The following is a 22,909-nucleotide window of genomic DNA, read 5'->3' as shown; positions in this document are numbered from 1 at the left end:
CCCAGGGGGACATTTGCAGAGCAAATGCTTGAATTACTTAGTCTCAAACTTACTTGCCCTCAAGACTAGAAAGACCTAGCCAGAGCCACTCTTCAGCCTGCAACATTTTTGAAGTTTAAGGCATTCTTCCATGATAAATGTGATCAGCAGGAGGAATCATCACCACAACACAAATGTTAACCTCCCAGCTGAATGCTTGCAGAGAGAGGAAATCTACTGTTCCCTTGCAGTACAGGCTACAGGCCCACCAAATTATTTTGATCAGGTGCAACTCTGGGCTCTAAGAGCCTGGAGGAAGCTACCAGCTGAGGGAGGTATAGTTTCTATACAAGACTTAAGGAAGAAAGACACTGAGGACATGCCACAGTTTATTGACAGAATAAACAAGGTGGTAGAAGGGAGGGTGTCTCATGAAGAAGCTAAATTTTTTAAAAAAAGCATAAAGCAGGAGTGGCACCAGTACACAATGGCACACTATGTGACTGAATTTTGGCCACCCTGGATACAGGGACACAAGCAGCTTAAGCCTCTCTGCTGGCCTCAATCATGGCAGTTGCATAAAAGCAGAACTAAGGAGGCTTGCAGGCAGCTAGTCAGAGACTGCAAAAAAAATGGGCACCTTTTCTCCCCATTGACCTTTTACAATCTGCTGGAGAGAATCCCCAGAGTTAAAATCTAATGCTTTATGGCAAATAAATGTATTATTATGCTCCGTTTGGAAATTTAACTTATATTTATGTGATTATTGATATCTACTCAGGCTGTGTAATGGCCACAGCCTCCACAGGAGAAACCACAAAAAAGTACATTTCCCAGTTATTAAAATGGGCTAGCCTATACTAGCAAGACATTTCAAGCAATTTTCAATGATTTGCATATATAGTACTTAACTGGGATCCCCTAAAACACTTAGACTCAAGGCATCATAGAAAGAACACACAAAAAATTAAAGGCAATGCTACAAAACAAAGGGAGAAAACTATACCAAGTCCCTTCATGATGCCTTGAAAATAATTTTATTACTTTAAATTTTCTTTCAATTTCAAAATTTTCTACAGAAATAGCAGCTCATAAGCATTATGCTCCTCCCATGGTGCCCTCCCATCTACCTTGGTCTCATGGAAGGATCTCATAACAAATGCATGGGATGGTCTGGGGTCCCTCCTACCCATGGGTGGAGGGTTTGCATATGTTAACAGGAGCCTCACCCCATCTGAGTGTCTGCCAGAAAGTCAAGCCCTGGATCCCCAGAACCACCAACCAAGAAGATGAAAGAACTAACTTTAGAGGAAAAACCTCGCAAGCAAAGAACTCAATAACACAAATGGAACTCAGGCAAACTAGCCTGGGGTGATATTAAAGATCTTGCTGACCAAGCCATGAGATTGGTCCCTTTGGATGGTGGCAATCTCATCCCTGGGCCTATGATTGTGGTCCTATTGTGTGCAGTGCTCACTGCTAACTGTGAAGCCTCCCATGAGTAAATTGAGCTTTGGTCACTAGGCCACATTTAGCAGTTGCTAATTGGGAAGGAGCTTTACCTAAGCTCTTCTCTAATAATTCCAACATTATTGATCCTGAGTTATCCATCCAGGAGGTAACTGTATCCTATTATACCAGCATTTCCATACATAATATGCCCATTTGTTTCTCCATAGTAGATAATAAAACCCATAATACAGACAGTCCCCTCTGCTTTGCTCTTGCCAATGAAACTATTGTAGATAACTATAATAAGTCATATGTTGGGCTGTCTCTCACTGACCTTAGAGATATAGTTAATGCTACCTATAGCCATAGACTCCCCCATGGCAAATGCAAGAAACTCTTTCATCCAATATGCCCAACAATGGTTTTTGGAAAGCCCCCCTCAGATAATGATAGCATCCCATGGAATCAATGTGTCACAGCCATACCTTATCTCCTTGATAAGAGGAATTTCTCTTGGGAAGAACAACATCTGTGCACCTGAGCAGGCACAGGTCCCTGGAATGTAACTGATGTGCCCAAAAACCACATAGGCTACTGAAGTCCTTGCTACATGGGGCAAGCTCCTACCAACCATTATGCAGGAAATCAGAATGGCATTACGGCTATCATGCCAATATTGCCAGCTGCCAGAATCAATAATTGGGCAGCAGCTGGCCAGATGAATGGGTCTATATTGAGTTCAGACCCCTTCTTCACATCCCACTCCCTGCTCTCTGCACAAGCTCCACCCTCAGACCCAGCCACACTCAGGGCCACAATCCCATCTTAGACCTCATAGAGTTATCCAATTTGTGACTCTATGTTGAAGAAAATAAGACAGAAAAATGAGGTTCATCCAAAGCAAAACAACCCTCGGGCATGAAAGGGAGAAGAAATGAGAAAGTAGAGTATATGAGCATTCAGCTGAGCAGAGGGGACTAGAATTCTCTTAGAGCAACCTCAAGGACCTGACTAGGCATTGATGTTCCTGTCATAGCTATTAGATCCTAGTGGGAATCATGGGCTGTGAGCTTCATGCCATCTCCCAAAAGCAGAAGAATGTCTGGAAACAAAGAGAGAATCTGATAAATCCCAGTGTCTAGCTTCTTGCATGAAGTGGAGATTAAAAAATGTTGAATTAAATTGAGTTCTTTGAGACAGCTATGTAGAAAATCCCAGTCTAGATCAACTAATATCACCTTGGTGAAATCTCCAAAGTGTGAAAATAAGATTAAGTCCCCTATGTCTTACACAGGACTGAATAAAACTCCTGATTGACATGGTAAGGCAAAAAGTCTTTCCTGGACTGCAAGATCTTTCTTTCCTGGTTCCCTTGTGCCTCCCCAAGTTGGTCTGACTTCACTAAGAAAAATTCTGATAACCTGCAGCCTCCACTGAAGGAAACAGGAGTAGGGAAAGGAGACCTTCAGCTCTGCTGGCATTCTGAGAAGTTGGGGGGGGGATCCGCTTCCATTCTCAGCCCACAGGGAGTTTAGAGGAAAAAATAAATGTGCTAAACCATCTGGGGCCAGATAGAATCACAGCAAATAAATAGAACCCTCATAAACTAGTCTGCATAGACTAGCACAAGCACAGCATACTGATCTGATGGCTCTTAAAAGAGATGGGAAGAGTAACACTTGGTTTGAACCCCTAGCTAGCCAGTCTTCAAATCTAGAATCACACTATAATGCAAATCCCCAAATATGGGAAGACCTTGACAGCCATTTCTAAAAGCTTAGCAGATCACACATAGAACTTTAAATAGTGCTCCCTGCCACCAAAAAGGCTGCCTCAACACCCTCTCAGAGTGAAATGAAACCAAAGTTGTGAGTAACAACAACAAATACACAGCTCTCACACACCTGGGAGTTTAAATACTGCTCCCCATAACTACAAATATCACTTCCAGACTTCACTTAGGGTGGGATAAGACCAAAACTGGGAGTAAATAACAGCAGTAAATATGTGCCAGTGCTCTCAAAACTGGAAATTTGAATGATACTCCCCAAAACCCCAAAGACTACTTCCAGAAACCATCCAGTTGAAATAACACTAAAATGGAAAAAAAAATAGCAAAAACATGCTAGTGCTTACATATCTGGGAGTTTGGGGAATAAAACCAACACAGGACTGATAGAGTACATCTTGCGGCCCAACCAGATCTGTGGCAATTAAATTGCTCATCCATTAGCTCAGCCTAATTACACACCAGACCAGTGGTCTTGTCAGAGAGCTAAACAAAGCCAATTGCCACTTCTGAATTCAGAGTAAAGACAGAATCCCAGACTCCTAGAGAAATTAAAAGCAAGTTCTGCTGCCCGGGGGCCATTATTGGTTGAGCCAGCCAGACTTACAAACCTGGTATAAACAATGAAGGTTTATCACTTCCTAAGAACACCTGTAAGTCAGAAAAGGTGATAAACATGACAAATCCATACACACACCAACATCATGACCCAAGAATTATAAATACTCAGGAAATCATGATACCATGAAAAAAAAATGTTCAAACAAAGCTCCAAAAACAGGCCCCAAAGAATGGGAGATTTTTGAAATGTCAAACAATAATTCAGAGTGATCCTCTTTTAAAACTTCTGTAAATTTTAAGAATGTACTAATAAAAAAATTAAATGAAATTTGGGAAATAATACATGAACAAAATTAGAAGTTTGACAAGGAAACAGAAATATTTTTTTAAAAGCCTAGAAATCCTAGAGATGAATAATATAATAGTACAATACAATCTTCAACAGCCAGTTTAATCAAGCTCAGGAAAGAATACAAGCTCAAAGACAGAACATCTAAAATAATACAATCAGAATAACAAAAGGAAATAAATAAGAAGAATAAAGAGGGAGTGCAGAGCTGGGACCTGCTGCAGAGGTGGAGCCACACAGAGTTCTGGCAGCGCAGAAACGCAGAGTTACCCATCCTTCAGGGCTGCAGTGGGTCAGACTGCGACCTGCATCACCACAGGGCACTGGTCTGAAGACCAAATTCTGGACATAGCATAGGAACAGAACAGCCTAGCTCCCTCCACCTCATTGGACACCCCAGCTTGGAAACGGGAGGTTGCCATCTTGGTAAACCTGTCTCATCAACTTTTGGCAGGTGTAGCAGACAGTGCAATTGGCTTCTGAACAGGAGTGTGACTCCCAACGCCTCCTCTACTCAGCTGTGATAACTCAAAACCTTTCTTGCCAACTCTCAGTCGGCATGGCTATCAGAGGGAAAACAACAGAACAGGTTACTGATTTCCAACTCCCCTCTGCACAGCTGTGATGACTTGGTGACTACCCAACACAGAGATAGTGCTCAGTTGATCAGCAGTGTGGGGTGGCCAGTACCACCCACCCAGAGTGAACCCAGAGCTGTGGTCAAGAGATCCATCAATTGGGGACTGGTGGGCAGGAGAGGGGAGGGGGATAGAGACCAGGAGCAAACCAAAGAGACCGGGATTAGAGAGGCACCCAGCAGGTGAGGGAGAGCCGCCTCACATGTATTGCTTCCACCACCTTGAGGGCAGAGACTCAACCTGGAATGCACAATGCCACCTATTGGAAGTGAAAAAAAAAAAAACAGAATTCTAAGAGTGTATTTTATTTCTTTTTTTCTTTTTTCTTCTTTCCTTTTTTTATCTTTTTCTTCTCTCTTTTCCTCTCTCTCTTTTCATTTCTTTCTCTCGATCTCTTCCCACCTTTTTTTCTTCTGCTTTTTATTTTACTTTTCTTCCTCCTTCTCTTCCCCTCTCAACTTCCCAAGTGTTACTATTCTACTATGTGTAATTTACTAAATGCAAATAGGTGTTTGTTTCTATGATTCTTATGGTCCTAACACATACTTAACTACCGTAAAATACCTCCTGTCTATTCTCCTGCTAATAATCCCCTTCATTAGAGTTCTCCTCCAAAGTAGGTAAGATTTATTAGCCCCATACCCTCACATCTTTCCCCCTTAACATAAAGTCATATGCCCGACCCTGACTTTTCTATATGCCTCCAGAAACTTTATGCCTTTTATAAGGCTAATAATATATTTTAAAATTATAATTGAATCCAACATCTCTAGACATAGAGACTAACTATAAATATATTAATAACAAAAACTTGCTCATAGGTGATGTGTAGTTGATATTGGAAACTGTTTACATTGTCTCCAATCACAAAGGAGAGATCTCAGAACTATACAAGAGCAATACAAATCTATAGGTGAAAAAACCAATAACACACAGTAAGGCAGAGCTGGAAAGAAACGTAAGCAACATGAAAAAAAAAGAAAAGAAAAGAAAGGACCACAAACAATGAAGAACAATTCAAAATTAGAGGAGATAACAGCTACATCAGAAAGAATGTCAGGTAAGGATTTCAGATTATACATGATTCACAGATCTGGAGTCTCAAGGAAGACTTTAGACAGTAAATGCAGACAATGAAAGATCACTTTGATAATGAATTACATAAACAAATTCAAGAAGCAAAAGATCAACTCTACAAGGAGATAGAGGTTATAAAAAAAAACAGAAATCCTGGAAATGAAAGAAATAATAAACCAAATTAAAAACTCAAATGAGAGTATCACTAGCAGAGTAGAACACTTAGAAGAAAGAACATCATACAATGAAGACAAAGTATATCATCTCAAAAAGAACGTAGACAGATCAGAGAGACTGATAAGAAACCATGAGCAGAACATCCAAGAAATTTGGGATACCATAAAGAGAACAAATTTAAGAGTTATAGGGATAGAGAAAGGTATAGAGGTCCAAACCAAAGAAATGAGTAATCTTTTCAATTAAATAATATTAAAAAACTTTCCAGACATGAAGAAGGAAACAGAAATCCAAACCCTAGAAGCCTACAGGATGCTGAATGTACAAAACCACAAGAGATTCCCACCAAGACACATTATAATGAAAATGTCCAATGTTCAGAACAAGGAAAGAATTTTAAAAGCTACAAGAGAAAGGAGGCAGATTACATTTAGGGGTAAATCAATTAGGTTAATGGCTAATTTTTCATCACAAATGCTGAAAGCTAGAAGATCCTGGAACAACGTGTTTCAAATGCTGAAAGATAATGGGTTCCAACCAACAGTCTTGTATCCAGCAAAATTAAGCTTCAGGTGAAATAAAAATCTTCATGATAAAAAAAATTAAAAGAATTCACAGTTAGAAAACCAGCTCTGCAAAGCATCCTAGGCAAAACATTACATGAAGAGGAAATGAAAACAATAATGAAAATCAATAGTGGGAAGTAGTACAGTAAAGAGAAAAACTAATCAAAGAGGAAAAACAAATCAAGTTAAATAACAAAAATAAACAAACATGGCTGGAAATACAAACCATATCTCAATAGAAACCCTAAATGTTAATGGCTTAAACTCACCAATCAAAAGACATATGCTAGTAGACTGTATTTAAAAAAAAAAGATCCAACAATATTCTGCCTACAGGAGACTCATCTGATAGGAAAAGACATACACAGACTGAAGGTGAAAGGCTGGGGGAAAAAAAATCATGCCACGCACATGGACCTCAGAAGCAAGCAGGGGTGGCTATACTCATATCAAATAAAATTGACTTCAAGCCTAAATTAATCAAAAGGGATAAAGAAGGACACTATATACTGTTAAAGGGAACCATTCACCAATAAGACATAAAAATTATCAATTTATATGCCCCAAACAATGGTGCTGCTATGTTCATAAAACAAACTCTCCTCAAGTTCAAGGGACAAATTGACCACAACACAATAATTATGGGTGACTTCAACACACCTCTCTCACCGCTGGACAGATCTTCCACACAAAAGTTGAATAGTTTCCAAAGAAACTATAAAACTCAACAACACAATTAATAACCTAGACTTAACTGACATATATAGGATATATCAACCATCAGCAAGTGGATATACTTTTTTCTCAGCAGCACATAAAACCTTCTCAAAAATAGACCATATATTATGCCATAGGGCAACTCTTAGCAATTATAAAGGAGTAGAGATAATACCATGCATCTTATCTGATCATAATGGAATGAAACTGGAAATCAATGATAAAAGAAGGAGGGAAAAACCATACATTACTTGGAGAATGAACAATATGTTACTGAATGGTCAATGGGTTACAGAAGACATCAAGGAGGAAATTAAAAAGTTCATTGAGATAAATGAAAACACAGATACAACATATTGCAATCTATGGGACACAATGAAAACAGTTCTGAAAGGAAACTTCATTTCTTGGAGTTCATTCCTCAAAAAAAAAAAAAGGATAAACCAACAAATAAATGATCTCACACTTCATCTCAAAGCCCTTGAAAAAGAAGAGTGAAACAACAGCAAATGTAGTAGAAGGCAAGAAATAATTAAAATCAGAGCTGAAATCAATGAAATTGAAATAAAAGAAAAAATTGAAAAAATTGACAAAACTAAAAGTTGATTCTTTGAAAAAATAAATAAGATTGACAGACCTTTAGCTATGCTAACAAAGAGAAGAAGAGAAAGAACTCAAATTACTAGCATACAGGATGAAAAAAGGGAATTTCACAAAAGACACTACAGAAATACAGATGATAATTAGAAAATATTTAGAAACCTTATATGCCAATAAAATAGAAGATAGTGAAAGCATCAATAAATTTCTTAAGTCATATGATCTTCACAGATTGAGTCAAGAGGATATACACAACTTAAACAGACCAATATCAATTGAGGAAATAGAAGAAGCCATCAAAAGACTACCAATCAAGAAAAGCCTAGGACCGGATGGGTATACAGCAGAATTTTACAAAACATTTAAAGAGGAATTAATACCAATGCTTTTCAAGCTATTTCACGAAGTAGAAGAAGAGGGAGTACTTCAAAATTCATTCTATGAGGCCAACATCACCCTGATTCCTAAACCAGATAAGGACACTTAAAAGAAAGAAAACTACAGACCAATATCTCTAATGAACATAGATGCAAAATTCCTCAATAAAATTCTGGCAAATTGGATACACAAACATATCAAAAAGATCATGCACCATGGTCAAGTAGGATTCATCCCTGGGATGCAAGGCTGGTTCAATATATGAAAATCAATAAATGTAATCCACTACATAAATAGACTTAAAGATAAAAACCATATGATCATCTCAATAGATGCAGAAAAAGCATTCAACAAAATACAACATCCCTTTATGTTCAAAACATTAGAAAAACTAGGGATAACAGGAACTTACCTCAACATTGTAAAAGCTATTTATGCTAAGCCTCAGGCTAGCATCATTCTAAACGGAGAAAAATTGAAGGCATTCCCTCTAAAATCTCTCACCACTCCTATTCAACATAGTTCTTGAAACACTGGCCAGAGCAATAAGACAGATGATAGAAATTAAAGGCATAAAAATAGGAAAATAAGAACTGAAATTAGCACTATTTGCAAAAGAGATGATCCTATACCTAACGGACCCAAAAGGTTCTACCAAAAAACTTCTAGAACTAGTAAATGAATTCAGCAAAGTTGCGGGAAATAAAATCAACACTCATAAGTCTAAGGCATTCCTGTACATCAGTGACAAACTTTTTGAAAGGGAAATCAGGACAACCACCCCATTCACAATATCCTCAAAAAAAAATAAAATATTTGGGAATTAACCTAACAAAAGAGGTGAAAGATCTTTACAACAAAAACTATAGAACCCTAAAGAGGGAAATAGAAGAAGACCTTACAAGATGGAAAGAAATACCTTGTTCATGGATAGGCAGAATTAACATCATTAAAATGGCCATACTACCAAAAGTACTCTGTAGGTTTAATGCAATGCCAATCAAAATCCCAATGGCATTCTCACAGAAATAGAAAAGGCAATTCTGAAATTCATCTGGAGAAATAAAAGACCCAGAACAGCTAAAGTAATTCTAAGCAGGAAGAGTGAAACAGGTGGTATTGCTATACCAGATCTTAAACTATACTACAGAGCAATGGTAACAAAAACAGCATGGTACTGGCACCAAATCAGGCAGGTAGACCAATGGTACAGAATAGAGGACACAGAGACCAATCCACAAAATTACAACTACATTATATTAGACAAAGGTTCTAAAAGCATGCAATGGAGAAAGGATAGCATCTTCAACAAATGATGCTGGGAAAACTGGAAATCCATATGCAACAAAATGAAATTGAATCCCTTTCTCTCACCATGCACAAAAGTCAACTCAAAATGGATCAAAGAGCCAGGAATTAAACCAGAGGCTCTGCATCTAATACAAGATAAAGTTGGCCCTAATTTTCATCACGTGGGGGCAGACCCCAAATTCCTTTAAAAGACACCTATAGCATAAGAGTTAAAACCAAGAATCAACAAATGGGACGAATTCAAACTAAAAAGTTTTTTCTCAGCAAGAGAAATAATATGTGAGGTGAATAGGGAGCCTACATCCTGGGAACAAATTTTAACCCCTCACACATCAGATAGAGCTCTAATCTCTAGAGTATACAAAGAACTCAAAAAGTTAAACAAAAAAAAAAACAAATAACCCAATCAACAAATGGGTCAAGGACCATTCTCAGAAGAGGATATACAATCAATCAACAAATAAATGAAAAAAATGCTCACCATCTCTAGCAATCAGAGAAATGCAAATTAAAGCTACTCTCAAATACCATCTCACTCCAGTAAGAACCACAGCCATTATGAAGTCAAACAACAACAAGTGATGGCCAGGATGTGGGGAAAAAGGTATACTCATACATTGCTGGTGGGACTACAAATTGGTGCAGCCAATTGGGAAAGCAGTATGGAGATTCCTTGGAAAACTGGGAATGGAACCACCATTTGACCCAGCTATTCCTCTTCTCAGACTATACCCAAAAGACCTAAAAATGGCATACTACAGGGACACAGCCACATCAATGTTTATAACAGCACAATTCACTATAGCTAGACTGCGGAAGCAACCTAGATGCCCTTCAATGGATGAATGGATAAAAAAATTGTGGCATTTATACTCAATGGAATATTACTCAGCACTAAAAAATAACAAGATCATGGCATTTGCAGGGAAATGGATGACATTAGAGCAGAATATGTTAAGTGAAGTTAGCCAATCACCCCAAAAAATAATGCTGAATGCCTTCTCTGATATAAGAGGAGTGACTCAAAATGGGATAGAGAGGAAGAGCATGAGAAGAAGATTACCTCTAGATAGGGAAGAGAGGTGGGAGGGAAAGGAAGGGAGAAGGGGAATTGCATGGAAGATGGAAGGAGACCCTCATCATTATACAGAATACATGATGACGATGTGAGGGAAAAATAAAAAGAAGTGTGTCACATTAGATTAGGTAGAGTGAAGTAATGGGAGGGGAGGGGAGGGGAAGGGAAAAATGGAAGGTCAGCAGAATAAAATAGACATTATTATTGCTGTGGGTATATACGTGACTGCATAACGAATGTGATTCTATAACATATACACTCAGAAAAATGAGAAATTGTATCCTATCTGATTCAAATGTATGATATGTCAAGATCATTGTACTGTCATGTGTAACTAATTAAAAAACAAATAAAAAATAAAACTCATAAAAAGTAATTTAATACCTTAAAATTATAAGAAAAATATGGTCCTTTTAATAAATGAAGAAAAATTGAAAAAAAAAGAATCCACCTGTCAGTTTCTCAAGTTCATTCATTGTCCTTAACTATTTTAAATCCATAAAAGCTTCACAAAGCCTACATTATCCTTCACAACAAATGTTCCCTCTCTTTTGATTGACAGTATCATCTCATGCAGTAAGTTTTGTTAAGGCTATAAATTCTACATTATTATATATTAAAATTAATAATGGAGAACAAATAAATGGAAGGTGGTGTTTGAGACATTTCTGTTCAAGAAATGATAATAAAACCATAATTTCTATTTGTAAAGATGTCATTTAACTATTAGTGAATTCACAAGAGAATCATAGTAAACAAATTCAACAAAATCAAATTTATTTTGTTTTCTTTTAACTCATAGTTAAAGAGTCTTTTTCAAAAACATTTTGAGGCTATAGCCTCAGATTTTGTGTATATATATTTTTAATTTATTTTTATTTACAATCATTTCTATGACATGTTTTCCACTTTGTGAATATATAACATTTCATTTATGAATTTCCTATCAATGAACATTTCAGTTTGGAGCTCTTTACAATATTTTATTCCCACTTTACATCAGTGCTGCTATTAACATCCATGCACATTTCTTTGTATTCATCTGTGTATAAAATTCTGCAAGCCACCAAGAAGTGAAATTGCTTCAACATGTCTTTTTGTTGTTGTTTGGGTTTGAGTTTTGGTTTAAATATTGCACAAAAGGAAAAGAATGCATTGCAAAACAAACTAGCCTAAGATCTCTTGTTCTTAATATATATTTTTTTTTCATTTCCATTAGTATTTCAGGTTTATATAGGATTGACCTATCTCTTGTGCCTCAAATGTACACTTATGACTTGGTGACTATGACCTCCATTTCTGCCTCAACAGGTTAAAAAACTGTCAGAACACATTTGTATTTGCAGCAACTTCCCAGATCATACATTTTAAGGTTTCATTGAGCTACTAGATGTTCCCTCCAGGTCTTTCCATGTACTTCACAACAATATTCCAGTCTTCTCAGAGACACAATTCTTTGTTAACAGACACATGATTCTCTTCTACATAAGGACAACTAGTACTAAAAGGTATTTTTAGATTTTTTTTCTTCTCATCTAATTATGCTACCCCAAAATTTATAAGTTCAAGCGCTGACCACAAATGTGAGATAGGGCCTTTAAAGAGGTAATTGAGGTTAAGTGGAATATACAATCTTGGTCCTTTTAAACCAAAGAAAGTATTTAAAGACAATAAAAACACAGAGGAAAGGACAGGTGAGCACACAGTAAGAAGGTGACCATGTTCAAAAATGGCTTAGAGTCCTCAAGAGAAATCAACCCTGCCAGCAGTTTGATCCTGCAACTTTAAGCATCTAGAAATGTGAGAAAGTATTTATACTGTGTAATCTGTACTGAGATAATTTGTTACAATAGTCCTAGAAAACCAACACAGTGCTTCTCTTTCATCTTCTTTCTTCTTTTTCTCCTCCTTTCCTGAGTTGAAGAGTGGTTACCAGAATACAGCCAGATTCTCAATAGGTTCTTCTTCTAATTCAGTACTTTGGCTTTCCCCGCATTCAGTTAGAAGAATCGTTTTAGATGAGATTGACAAGGGCTCCAAAGAGATAACTCAATTTCTTTGTCACTCAAACCATAAAACTCTCCTTCTCATCCTGATAACCCCATGACCAACCCTACAGAAATTCTTGGCCTAAATGGATGCGTCAGAGAGGCATCCAGCTAGCTGGTCCCCACAGGCCACTCACAAAGTCCCTATCATAATCCCTTCACATCATCCCTCAACACAGGTTGGGTGCAAGAGTGGCCCCCTAAGACCATGAGCATGCTCTGAGAGATGAGGTTCCAGTCCCAGGCCTTACCCTGGGAGCAAGATAAATGCAAACTTATATGAAAATAAGCCCTATCACTGGATTGAAACAGAGAGATATTTTGTGACTCACAGACCTCAGAATTTTTTCTCCTTTCTCTCTTTCTACAAAGTTGAGAGGATCAATCAAATAGTCAACTTCTCAAAAAGGCACAATATTACAGCATACTGAGTACCATTTTCACTATTAAATTTATGGCAAAAACTTACAGGAGTTTAGTGATAGAGAAAATTAGCATGCCTTCTAAAAATTAAATTGAATCAAGAAATCTAAAAGAATAAACTTTGGCACTGTGTTTCTAGCATCACCAGTTGGAGATTGTGAGAAACAGATGTTCTGAGCTGTGGAGCAAAAGTGTTTCACCTTCTACTGAGATTGTAGTGAAACTTTTCCTAAGACCTCCACATTTACCTACATATGATAGACAAGCTTCTGAGTGATAGTCCCAGCATGTCTGCACCAGAGAAAGTGGTGGTAAGGAAAATAGTTTCTGCCTTCAGTACTTTCAGAATGTATGAAAAATATTTAGAATGAAATCACTCAAACTGCCTTCTGCATGAAAATAACATATATCTTTAAAAAAGATTATCCTGAGACTTGTAATTAAAAAGGAAGTTGAGAGAAAGGCAGGCTGAGGAGACATGAATACTGTTTCCATCACTTCTCTCCACTCCATTGTGCCAACTAACAATGGACTCTGAACTCACTGAGTGACGTTAGTCTATTGTACCTTTTTTATAAATTTCTTTTTAGTTATAGAGGGACACATCTTTATTTTGTTTATTTATTTTTATTTGGTGCTGAAAATCGAACCCAGTGTCTCACATGTGCGATGCAAGCACTCTGCCACTGAGCTAAAACTCCAGCCCCCATTTGTCACAGTGGTCAAAAGGTGTGACTTATGTAGTCCAAGGGGAAGAAAAAAAGAATGTCCACGCACTTCTGCCCTAGTAAATGCTTTATCCACTCAAATCACTCAATACAATTTTTATTCTATAGGTTCTTTTTTTTAAAGAGAGAGAGAGAGAGAGAGAATTTTTAATATTTATTTTTTAGTTTTTGGTGGACACAACATCTTTGTATGTGGTGCTGAGGATTGAACCCGGGGCTGCACGCATGCCAGGCGAGCGCCCTACCGCTTGAGCCACATCCCCAGCCCCATATTCTATAGGTTCTTAATCAAGACAATGATAATTCTTAATGCTAGGCACTGCAATAGACATCATCAATTCACAGCTAACAATTCTAGATTAATTCTAAGCACTGCAAACACACTTAAAAATGACAGGATAATGACAGACATTCCCTCTGCATGCCAAGTTCAAGTGTCAGATTAAAAGTCTCAAGTCTTAGGCTTTAAGTCCAGCAGTTGCACACTCACCCAGGTCAGGAACAAAGGCAGACTTCTCCTGGGGTGGAGCTGACAGCCAGCTAAGGAGAGGGTCTAGGGAGAAGTTGTGGCTCTCGCCAGGGTCAATATGTGGCTGTAGAGTTTGAGAGTGGTGAGGAAAATGCAGAGGATCAGCAAATGAAGAAAAGTGTTGGGATGTCAGTCCAGGTCCTTATCAGGCTCTCAGTGTGAGAGCATTATTGTCAGCTGGCTGAATATCTGTTCACTTGCTCTATTATTTATACTAAATTTGGGGGCTTTTGACCCCTTATCTGCTGCCACTGAATCTCTCAGTGACATCATTTACCCTGGGGTTAAAACATCTCATCTGGTGGTCCCCATCCTGATCTTTTCACCTTTCTCTCTTATTCAGCGCTTTTCCCTCTTATTGGGCAAAGACAGCCTGCCAGAGGCTTCACTTGAGTTTATCAGGGTGGAGAGAAATGACTTGTTTGTGCCTGAGAGCCATACTGGAGGGCTCCATTAGGCATATCTGGTGAGACTGCAGGTTTCAAACTGGAGTTTTTAAAATGGAGTTGCTTAGGCTCAGGCCTAAGACCATCCTCATACCATTGTACCTTTATAGTTTGCTCTGAGTACCACATAACTCAATTTGTCTCATCTCATTCATATTATAACTTAGGACTGCATGTTTACCTCCAAAAATTCTGTGTCGGAAAAGTTTATTCCATCTCAACATCTCTTAAATATTTCACCTATACTTAAAATTTTCATGTTTGACTCATTGAATTAAAGTGTTTTTCAAATTGAGTTGTTAATTTTATACAAAATATGAAAAATTTCTTCTGATGCCAGCATCCTGATCTTGCTTGAGTTTCTTTTTCATTAACACATGTAAGACTAGTCTGGTTGCTTCCACACAACCTAGAATGTGATTTCATTTCCATTGCTACATAGCCCTGAACATCAAGTATGCAGTTTCTCTATTTCCCCTGAAAATACATATACTTTTTACATTCTGGGGAGTTTCTGGTAGAATGTTTACTCCACAATTTTCACTCATTAACTTTAAGGCTTTAGTGGAAAAACAGATTAATTTAGATCTATATCACCATTAACAATTACTATCAAAATTTTTATATACTGAACCCAGGAAACTTCATTAATGATTTCAACAATACTTGTTCCTCAAAAGAAGAATATATTAGGATTAGAGAAAGGAAGATAAGTGATTTTCTTAACTCCTTTCAAAGAATTATAAACCTAAAAAGAAATAGAAAGTGTTCAGTTGAATCTCTTGATTCCTAGTGGAAATAACTTGATTCTCTTACTGGAGAGAGATCAAACTGAGAATGGTATCCTGAAGCAAGTTAATTCTACCTAAGAATGAGCCAGCTAGACTATTCCCAAAATTGACATCAGGTGGATAGCATACATTCTTTCAGAATCTTCATCAGGATGTTCTTGGTGTCCTGAGCAACTAACTCAAGGATGCGCCTATGTCTCATGAATCTGAAGTGGTGGATGACAGGATTACCTAAGAATGGTATATATCTAAAAACTGTTAGAAATGCCCTCATGATTAAGCAAGTCATGAATTTCATTTTCCAGTCACCTTCACAGAGAGTGTGCAAATCCTGGGACTTCATGATGGTCATGTAGTCAAAAGCCCATGTCCCCATACTATGAGCCACCTGCTGAAGTGATGCATCATCCACACCAAAGAGCAATCGGTAGGCTTCCAGACACTCCCCCAAGTCATCAGCATCCCTAATGCCAAGAATATCCTCCACATGCTCTGTGGATAATCTCCCCTTCAAGGAGTTCACTTTATCATTAATGATCTTCTCACAAATGTGGGAAAGCATGACTAAGGGACCATGGCACCTGATGTCAGAGAGGTCTATTTTCAATGTATTCCTAAGCTTTGGGAAGTCATGCAATAAAGGGTCAAGGTTAGATACAAGGAATATGGGGGGTTCCCACACACCCTCCTTCTGAAGATTTTCCTTGATATTCTCTTGGATATTCTGTAATAGCTGTCCCTTTGAGAGAGCACTTGTGCTGAAATCCCTGTCCAGCTTAGTCCAGACAACATAGAACCTCTTTCCCATCCCCTGAATGGCTTTGGCAAGCTTTACATGATTCATGCTGAACTGCTCAGATGCAATGATGATAAAGAGGTCATATTGGCTGAATTGCATCTCATTCAGATAGTTCTCCAGACTTTGAGCAGTAGTCCCCAAGCCAGGCAGGTCCCACAGCACCACATTGGGAAAGTGGAAAGAAGAATAGCTTCCTCTTGTCTGGGTGGTTGTCACCACCCCAATAGGAGCTGAGGCCTTCTCCTCATGTCCCAGGACTCGCAATGCATTGATGAAGGATGACATACCATTGCCTGACTCCCCAGTCACAGCAATGTGTACTTGGTTTCTGGACACTGTCTCTACAGCCCTCCTGAACACAGAGACCACTTCCAACAGCTTTCCTTCTTTCAAGGACTTCTCAATATTTCTCCTCATCTCTTCAGTTAAAATGTTCCAGCCTGTATGGTATGACACAACAGAAGTGAAGGATGTAGACAATGGAGTGTAACAGGACATTGGGGCTTTTGCCATATTTGTGAGTAGTGGAGCCACCTGCAGAAATAGAATAGAGGGAGTTAGACACAGTGTGACACAGGAATCAAGAGAGTTCACATCTCATTCCCGGGTTTCAGATATACAACAAAAGAGATAGCAAAGAATTTCAATTACAAACAGAGCAAGCAAAGTATTCATTAAGGAAATTTACACATTCTTAGGGATTATGGAGTTCCTAAGATTGCTTGGGGTTTATGTGTCAATGGTTAGCCCCAAATCAGGACTGTGACCCAATGAACTTGAGCAGGAGAATGTCAGGCAAGTCATTGAGGTGGGAGCACACATTCTTATTCTGCCCCATTTTGTGGGAAGAGACTGGAAATGCCGGTAAGACCAGCTTTCCATAGTGAGTAATTCACTGGATAAAGATGTGCTAGTCCTCCCTGGGGTTATCTTTTTTCATCAAGAACAGTTCAATTATTGTCAATAATCCTATTAAAAGTGATTTTTTTTCTTTTTCTGGCAGTATTGTGTTTCTTAAAAAACTGAGATGATGTTCACCAATAACTACAGCCTCAACAGACAAGTCAGAACAACTTTATGAATAATCTACTGATTTTAAGTCAGCACTTAAATTTTTATATTTCTATGTATAACTGTTGATAGTGTTATTCATTTACATATTCAAGACATTATATGAACATGTTTCTCTTATTAGCTTAATTCTTGCAATGAGATTGAAAGCATTTGTGGAACAGGATTATAAAGACAATTAGTTGGAATTATCCAGTGGATTCGACTCAAGACTATAACACATAGACTTTTCTTGGCTGATGGACTTTCATAATCCTACATTTATCTGTGATTGCTATGGTACTTTTCTTAAAAGTACTTAATCACCTCTTTGTGCATGAATATGAAATTTTTGAAATTCAAGACCATTTCTTTAGCTGCAGAGTTGCTTTTTTGTGTCTCATAGAATCTTCCTGACCTATAAGGTACTCCCTAGCTGGCCCACCAGTGGGGTCCCCTGAAGCTTCTGAGGTCCTATAGGGTACTCACAACTGGTGTAGTCAGGTTTCTGTCCCAGAAGGCCTGCTATTTATTCTTTCAGTAGGATAAATTTCATAACATGAACACATGTAGGTTTCATGGTGCTGTATCTTGCTCTTCACAACTTTCCTGAAGACACCACTGTCCTTGCTCTTCTCCTGGGGTAGTCCCTACCTGCAGCACAACAATACTCTCCATATTCTTCTAGCTGCTGATTTTCTAGCTCCAAGGTCTACATGCACCTTCCCCATGGATGAAATAATCTGAGAATCCCTTGAGGATCAGCTCAGATCTTTACAACATAGACAAGTTCCTAAAATCCCAGTTTTCTGCCTTGTGTTTTCAGGAAATCATGCTACCTGCTCTCAGGATTCATGTGAATATTTCATAGCAGGATCCACAGTATGTTAGAGTCCTCTTGGTGAAGGCTCTTTGGTTGTCTTATACTCTCTGATAAAGACTTCCTCTGGTTCTTTTTCCTCCCTCCAACTTTAATCGCACAGTATGAAAGCGATATATTTGTGAATCTGTCAGTGCTGAGTCTTTTTCATGCCTTGTCTCATTTAATCTTCCTCAAATCCTAATCTTCAACCTTGACTATGTTTGAAGAAACAGAGAATTATAAATAAATAACAAATCTTGAATTACATAGAAGGTGTGTGAGGGATTCAAAAATTGAACTTCTGAATGTGATTCTATTTTTCTGTCTGGCAAAGATAATCATATTTAATAGAAATCTAGCTCCCTGAGATAATGATTATTGATGCTGAGGTACTTCCCTTGAGGTCACTGATTTGGTTATAACAATTGTATTTGCAACTACTTGAATTCACCTTTAACAATTTTGGGAGAGAATAGAAATTAGCTTCTGTCTCTTCCTATCATACCATCATTGATATATAATTGTAAAGGAAATTCCAACAGTGTACCCACTAATTGGAGCCTATTCTAGGAGGTTTAGGAGAGGGAGGTACCTAATGAAATAACCAGAGAGATACTAGGTGTCCATTACAGACCTCACCACAGTCATGAACCCAGGGAAAAAATCTTCTGTGTGAGTTCCAGGTTGTGTGCAAGGAATTTTCTGTCCCTGGATCAGGCTCTGTAGATCTTAGATTAGGGATCTTAGAAAGTCTTAATATTAATGTTAGGGATCCTTTGGGGCTAGTAATCCAGAAAGGATGGAAAGAAATGAGCATCCCCTGAATCATTCCCCCTGATTGGTCTACAAATGATCAAACCTTATATATGGATCTATATCACTTTGAATTCTCTCCTGATAGATCAAGTGAAAGAACCTGGTATTTCAACTTGCTTGAAAGTAGGTGTCTCTCCTACCATGTGATGTCTTCTACCTCACTGAGACTGTAGAGACTCCCCACCAACAAGAAGTGGCACACCAGATGTGGCTATCTGATCTTGAATTTCCCAGACTACAGAACAGTGAGACAACTAAATCTCTTTTCCTTATAAATTGCCCAATCTCAGATATTCTCCATTAGAGCAATAGAAAATGGACTAAGACAGGTAATGGACCACATCCCTGAATAGGCTTTGCATTTTTAAATGACTGGGGAAAAAATCAAAAGAAGAACATTATTTTGTGACAAATTTAAAATATGTGAAATTCAGACTTCAGTGTCCATCAGTAAAACTGGGGATACAATCATTCCCATTTGCTTACACATAGTCTCTGGCTGCTTTTGTGCTACAGCAGCAGAGGATCTAGAGAATTCCTAAAAAAAATCCCTACCAAGTAGGGGAAGAAGATTTCAAGAGGCATTAATGAGACAGAACAAAAGAACAACCTTTACACACAGATATATGATCAGGATTCGGGACTCATCAGAGGTCAGGGAATGACACAGAGCAAAATCTGCTTCCAGAAACCAGAGTGGGGCTTTCTTTATTCGGACTCTGCCTTCATCAACTGAAAAATGTCTTTTTAGAGGACATTAATACTTAGGGAAATGAAGATCATCAAAAGTAGATCATCTCTTCCATATAGTATTTTCTACCTTGAAAGTCACCACACCTCTTCCCAAGACCTAAGAGATGGAAGCCCAAGAGAGTGAATATAGTTCTTAAATCCTGATTGAGTGGGTTCTGTTTTCCCACAATAAAATAATAATGGTAAATTGGAATTCAAAAAAGAAGATTTGGGAAGTATCAGTTCATGCTTATTATCATACTAATACATTCTTGTCACTTCCAATAAAATAATTCCTCTAGATTATTTACCCAATGCCTCTGGTACCTACTAGGTATTTGATCCATTTCTATCTAATGAAAAGAAATATATTTTATAAATCTCTCATTACTAATTGACAGGACAATTAATTCTCCTTCTTTAAATCTGTCAGCTGAAGAACTAAAGCCTGTTCCCCACACACCTCTGACAATTGCTCTTCTATGGGGAGGGGCTAAGACAAGTTATTGACCTGTATAACAAGGATGGGGGAAGTAGGCATTACTCCTACACTTTTTGAGAATATTTATGTAACCAAATCTTACTTAAGTCAGGCCCTTCCAACCTGTCTCCTCAACTGAGCTCTTACTTCTGTGCTCTGTGAGAAAAGGTATCTATGACCCTATAGCTCTGGACCCAACATCCAGATTATTTGCCCTCAATGCCTGATTCCCTGATCCATTGCCCTGCACCCTGATGCTGGTCACAACTGTATAGTAGACCCAGATGAGATCAAGTACCAAGGGCCTTTGTAAACAGTGCTCTGCTGAGGTTCATGTATCAAAGAGACCAGGGAAAGACCTGGATAACTCTGGGTGAGGTTGCAGGATCCTCCAGGGAGAGTCAGTATTGAGGGTTAGTATGGGACAGCTTTAAGACTCTGGGGCTCGCAGTGCTGAAAATTGGCATTTGCAGAAAGTCTATCAGAGTATACTCTCATAGCCCCTATACTCCCTTCTTCGATGACACATCCCAAATTATACCTCTGACCTAAGGAAGGGGAGCAGACTATTCTGGCTTCCAAAGGGAGCCCAACAAGGAGGTTGAATTAGAGGAAAAACAGCTAGGCTTAAAAAGAAGAACAAAACCCTGTGAGTAGCATCTTTAAAGTCTTCTGACTTAAATCCACTGTAAGAGATGCATTTCACGTGATAATCGTGCACACATGTTCAATCACAGGCAAAGACCTGAATGAAGATCAAGTCACGTGATTTACTTTTTTTCTTTAGTCTATTCTATTATATTCTGTTGAATGGTATTTTATTGAATTCTATTCCACTACTTTAATGTTGGCTGCGACCCACAAAATACATTTTATGACTTAATTGAAAAAATAAATAAAGAAGGCTTTTTGTGGATTTCCTATGCAGGGTTCTATGTAGTTTAAGCTTCTTTCAACTACCCTGAGCCCTTATCAAAGGGAATCAAAGATATGTGGACTGGACTAGAATGGATCTGAAGCACCAAATAGTTTTTGAACATAGATCCTATATGGGTGCAAAGCCTTGTTTTATTGTTTATTTCATCATCATCAGGAAAGACTAAGGAAATATCAATGTGCTAATTTATTCCAGAAAAGGGTGGCAAACCTCTCCGGGATCAATGGGTGCAGTACTATACCTAGAATGCTCTAGGAAAAGTCTATATGGAATGAGTTGGAGCCCAGCAACAGAGCTAGTTTCTACATGAAGATAAAATATTTGAATTGAGTCAGGCAAAAAGGTCACTCTGATACATCATGCTCAAAATTCAACCTCAGATACTAATTCCCTGAATGATCCAGGTAAGGAAAACATAGGATGTCATAATTTCAGGCTCTGTTAGATATTGCCTGTGGCTAATTCAGATCCTGGGAGTCTGACCTCACAGGGAACATTTCCAGCTTAGGCTCTAGAAAATGTGGAGGGCATATCCCATCTTCTTCCTAAAAAAATTGGTCCATATCAGAAGAACCAAAATAGTAGGAATATGTAGGTAAGAGAGAAGCATATTACTTCCACACTGGATGTTTTGGAAGCACAAAAATATATATATTAGAGTGCTATGTAGCACCTGAAGGATGTCAGAGAGGAGCTATGAACACACCCTGAGTGCAGTAAGCCTCATCCGAAACTCTTCTGTCCTTGGTGTAAAGGATCCACCTTTAATGTCATTCTATGAGCAGAGTTATTAGTAAGCTGCACTTAGGAGACATTCTCTTACCTGCTGCAGAGAGGTGGCTGTGAGGAGATGTCAGAAGTTCTCCTGGGATATCGCTGCCTCCCTTGGGAAAGGTTGCTGTCCTCAGGCAGAGGCAATTGCCACTCTCAGGTGGCTCCAGAGGGCAGAAGTCACTTATGGAGAGCTGGATTCTTCTGAGGAAGAACCAATAGAGAAGGAGAGGAGAGGAGCTAAAAAGGAGAGTTCAGTCTTCCTGGGTTTTCTTTCTTCAATTCACAGTAGAGTTATTGTGCTGCCCCTGCTCACTGCTCGGTTGTTTGTAGATTTCAGTCTGGTTGCCTGCCTCAGCTCCACAAGGAGGGGAACATTGGTGGGGTAAGGTTTCAGTTTCTATTCCTGTAAATAACTGATTTTCAGGATACAACCATTCAGTTTCCACTTTTGCCTTCCAGTAGGAGTAGAAACCATTCAATTCTAGCCTAAATCCAAGCCCAGGATATCTTATCTCTGCCCAGGGGCTATGAAAGTTTAGCCCAGGATGAAGACATTCTGGGCCTAGACTTTCTTCCTCACCTCCTGGAGCCCATGTCCTCTGAGATGTTGACATCTGGACAATGTGTGGTCAGGCCCTTTGGATAGCTGCAGGCACTAACCACAAAGTTCTTCCTAGTGGTTGTTGTCCCTGACTAGCTTCATTTGCTCACTCCCATACCACTCAACTCAGGTGAATAATCACTCTCTACAATGGAGCTCCTCTGATCATCCCACAGGTCAAGGCATTTGTTCACTCCAGAATACCTGGCTGTTAATTTGT

At 38.5% G+C, this 22,909-nt stretch overlaps 1 protein-coding gene across 1 annotated transcript; it reads right to left on the bottom strand.

Moving 5' to 3' along the window:
• Positions 1–14,012: 14,012 nt before the first annotated feature.
• Positions 14,013–22,533, bottom strand: LOC101961786 (immunity-related GTPase family M protein). The gene is made up of 2 exons (XM_005340894.4): positions 22,138–22,533; positions 14,013–16,970 (listed from the first exon to the last, which is right to left on the bottom strand). The coding sequence occupies exon 2, from the start codon at positions 16,947–16,949 to the stop codon at positions 15,750–15,752; it is 1,200 nt and encodes a 399-aa protein (XP_005340951.1). The 5' UTR covers positions 16,950–16,970; positions 22,138–22,533; the 3' UTR covers positions 14,013–15,749.
• Between the last annotated feature and the right edge of the window lie 376 nt (positions 22,534–22,909).

Source organism: Ictidomys tridecemlineatus, chromosome 1 (assembly GCF_052094955.1).
Source record: "Ictidomys tridecemlineatus isolate mIctTri1 chromosome 1, mIctTri1.hap1, whole genome shotgun sequence".
In the NCBI taxonomy this organism is placed as follows: domain Eukaryota; kingdom Metazoa; phylum Chordata; class Mammalia; order Rodentia; family Sciuridae; genus Ictidomys; species Ictidomys tridecemlineatus.
The sequence above is the reverse complement of the archived record's forward strand: the minus strand, read 5'-3'. Positions and strand labels throughout refer to the sequence as shown.

Bases quoted from the DNA above. Each gene is read 5' to 3' on its own strand.
- LOC101961786 (XM_005340894.4), bottom strand. From the start codon at position 16,949: ATGGCAAAAGCCCCAATGTCCTGTTACACTCCATTGTCTACATCCTTC.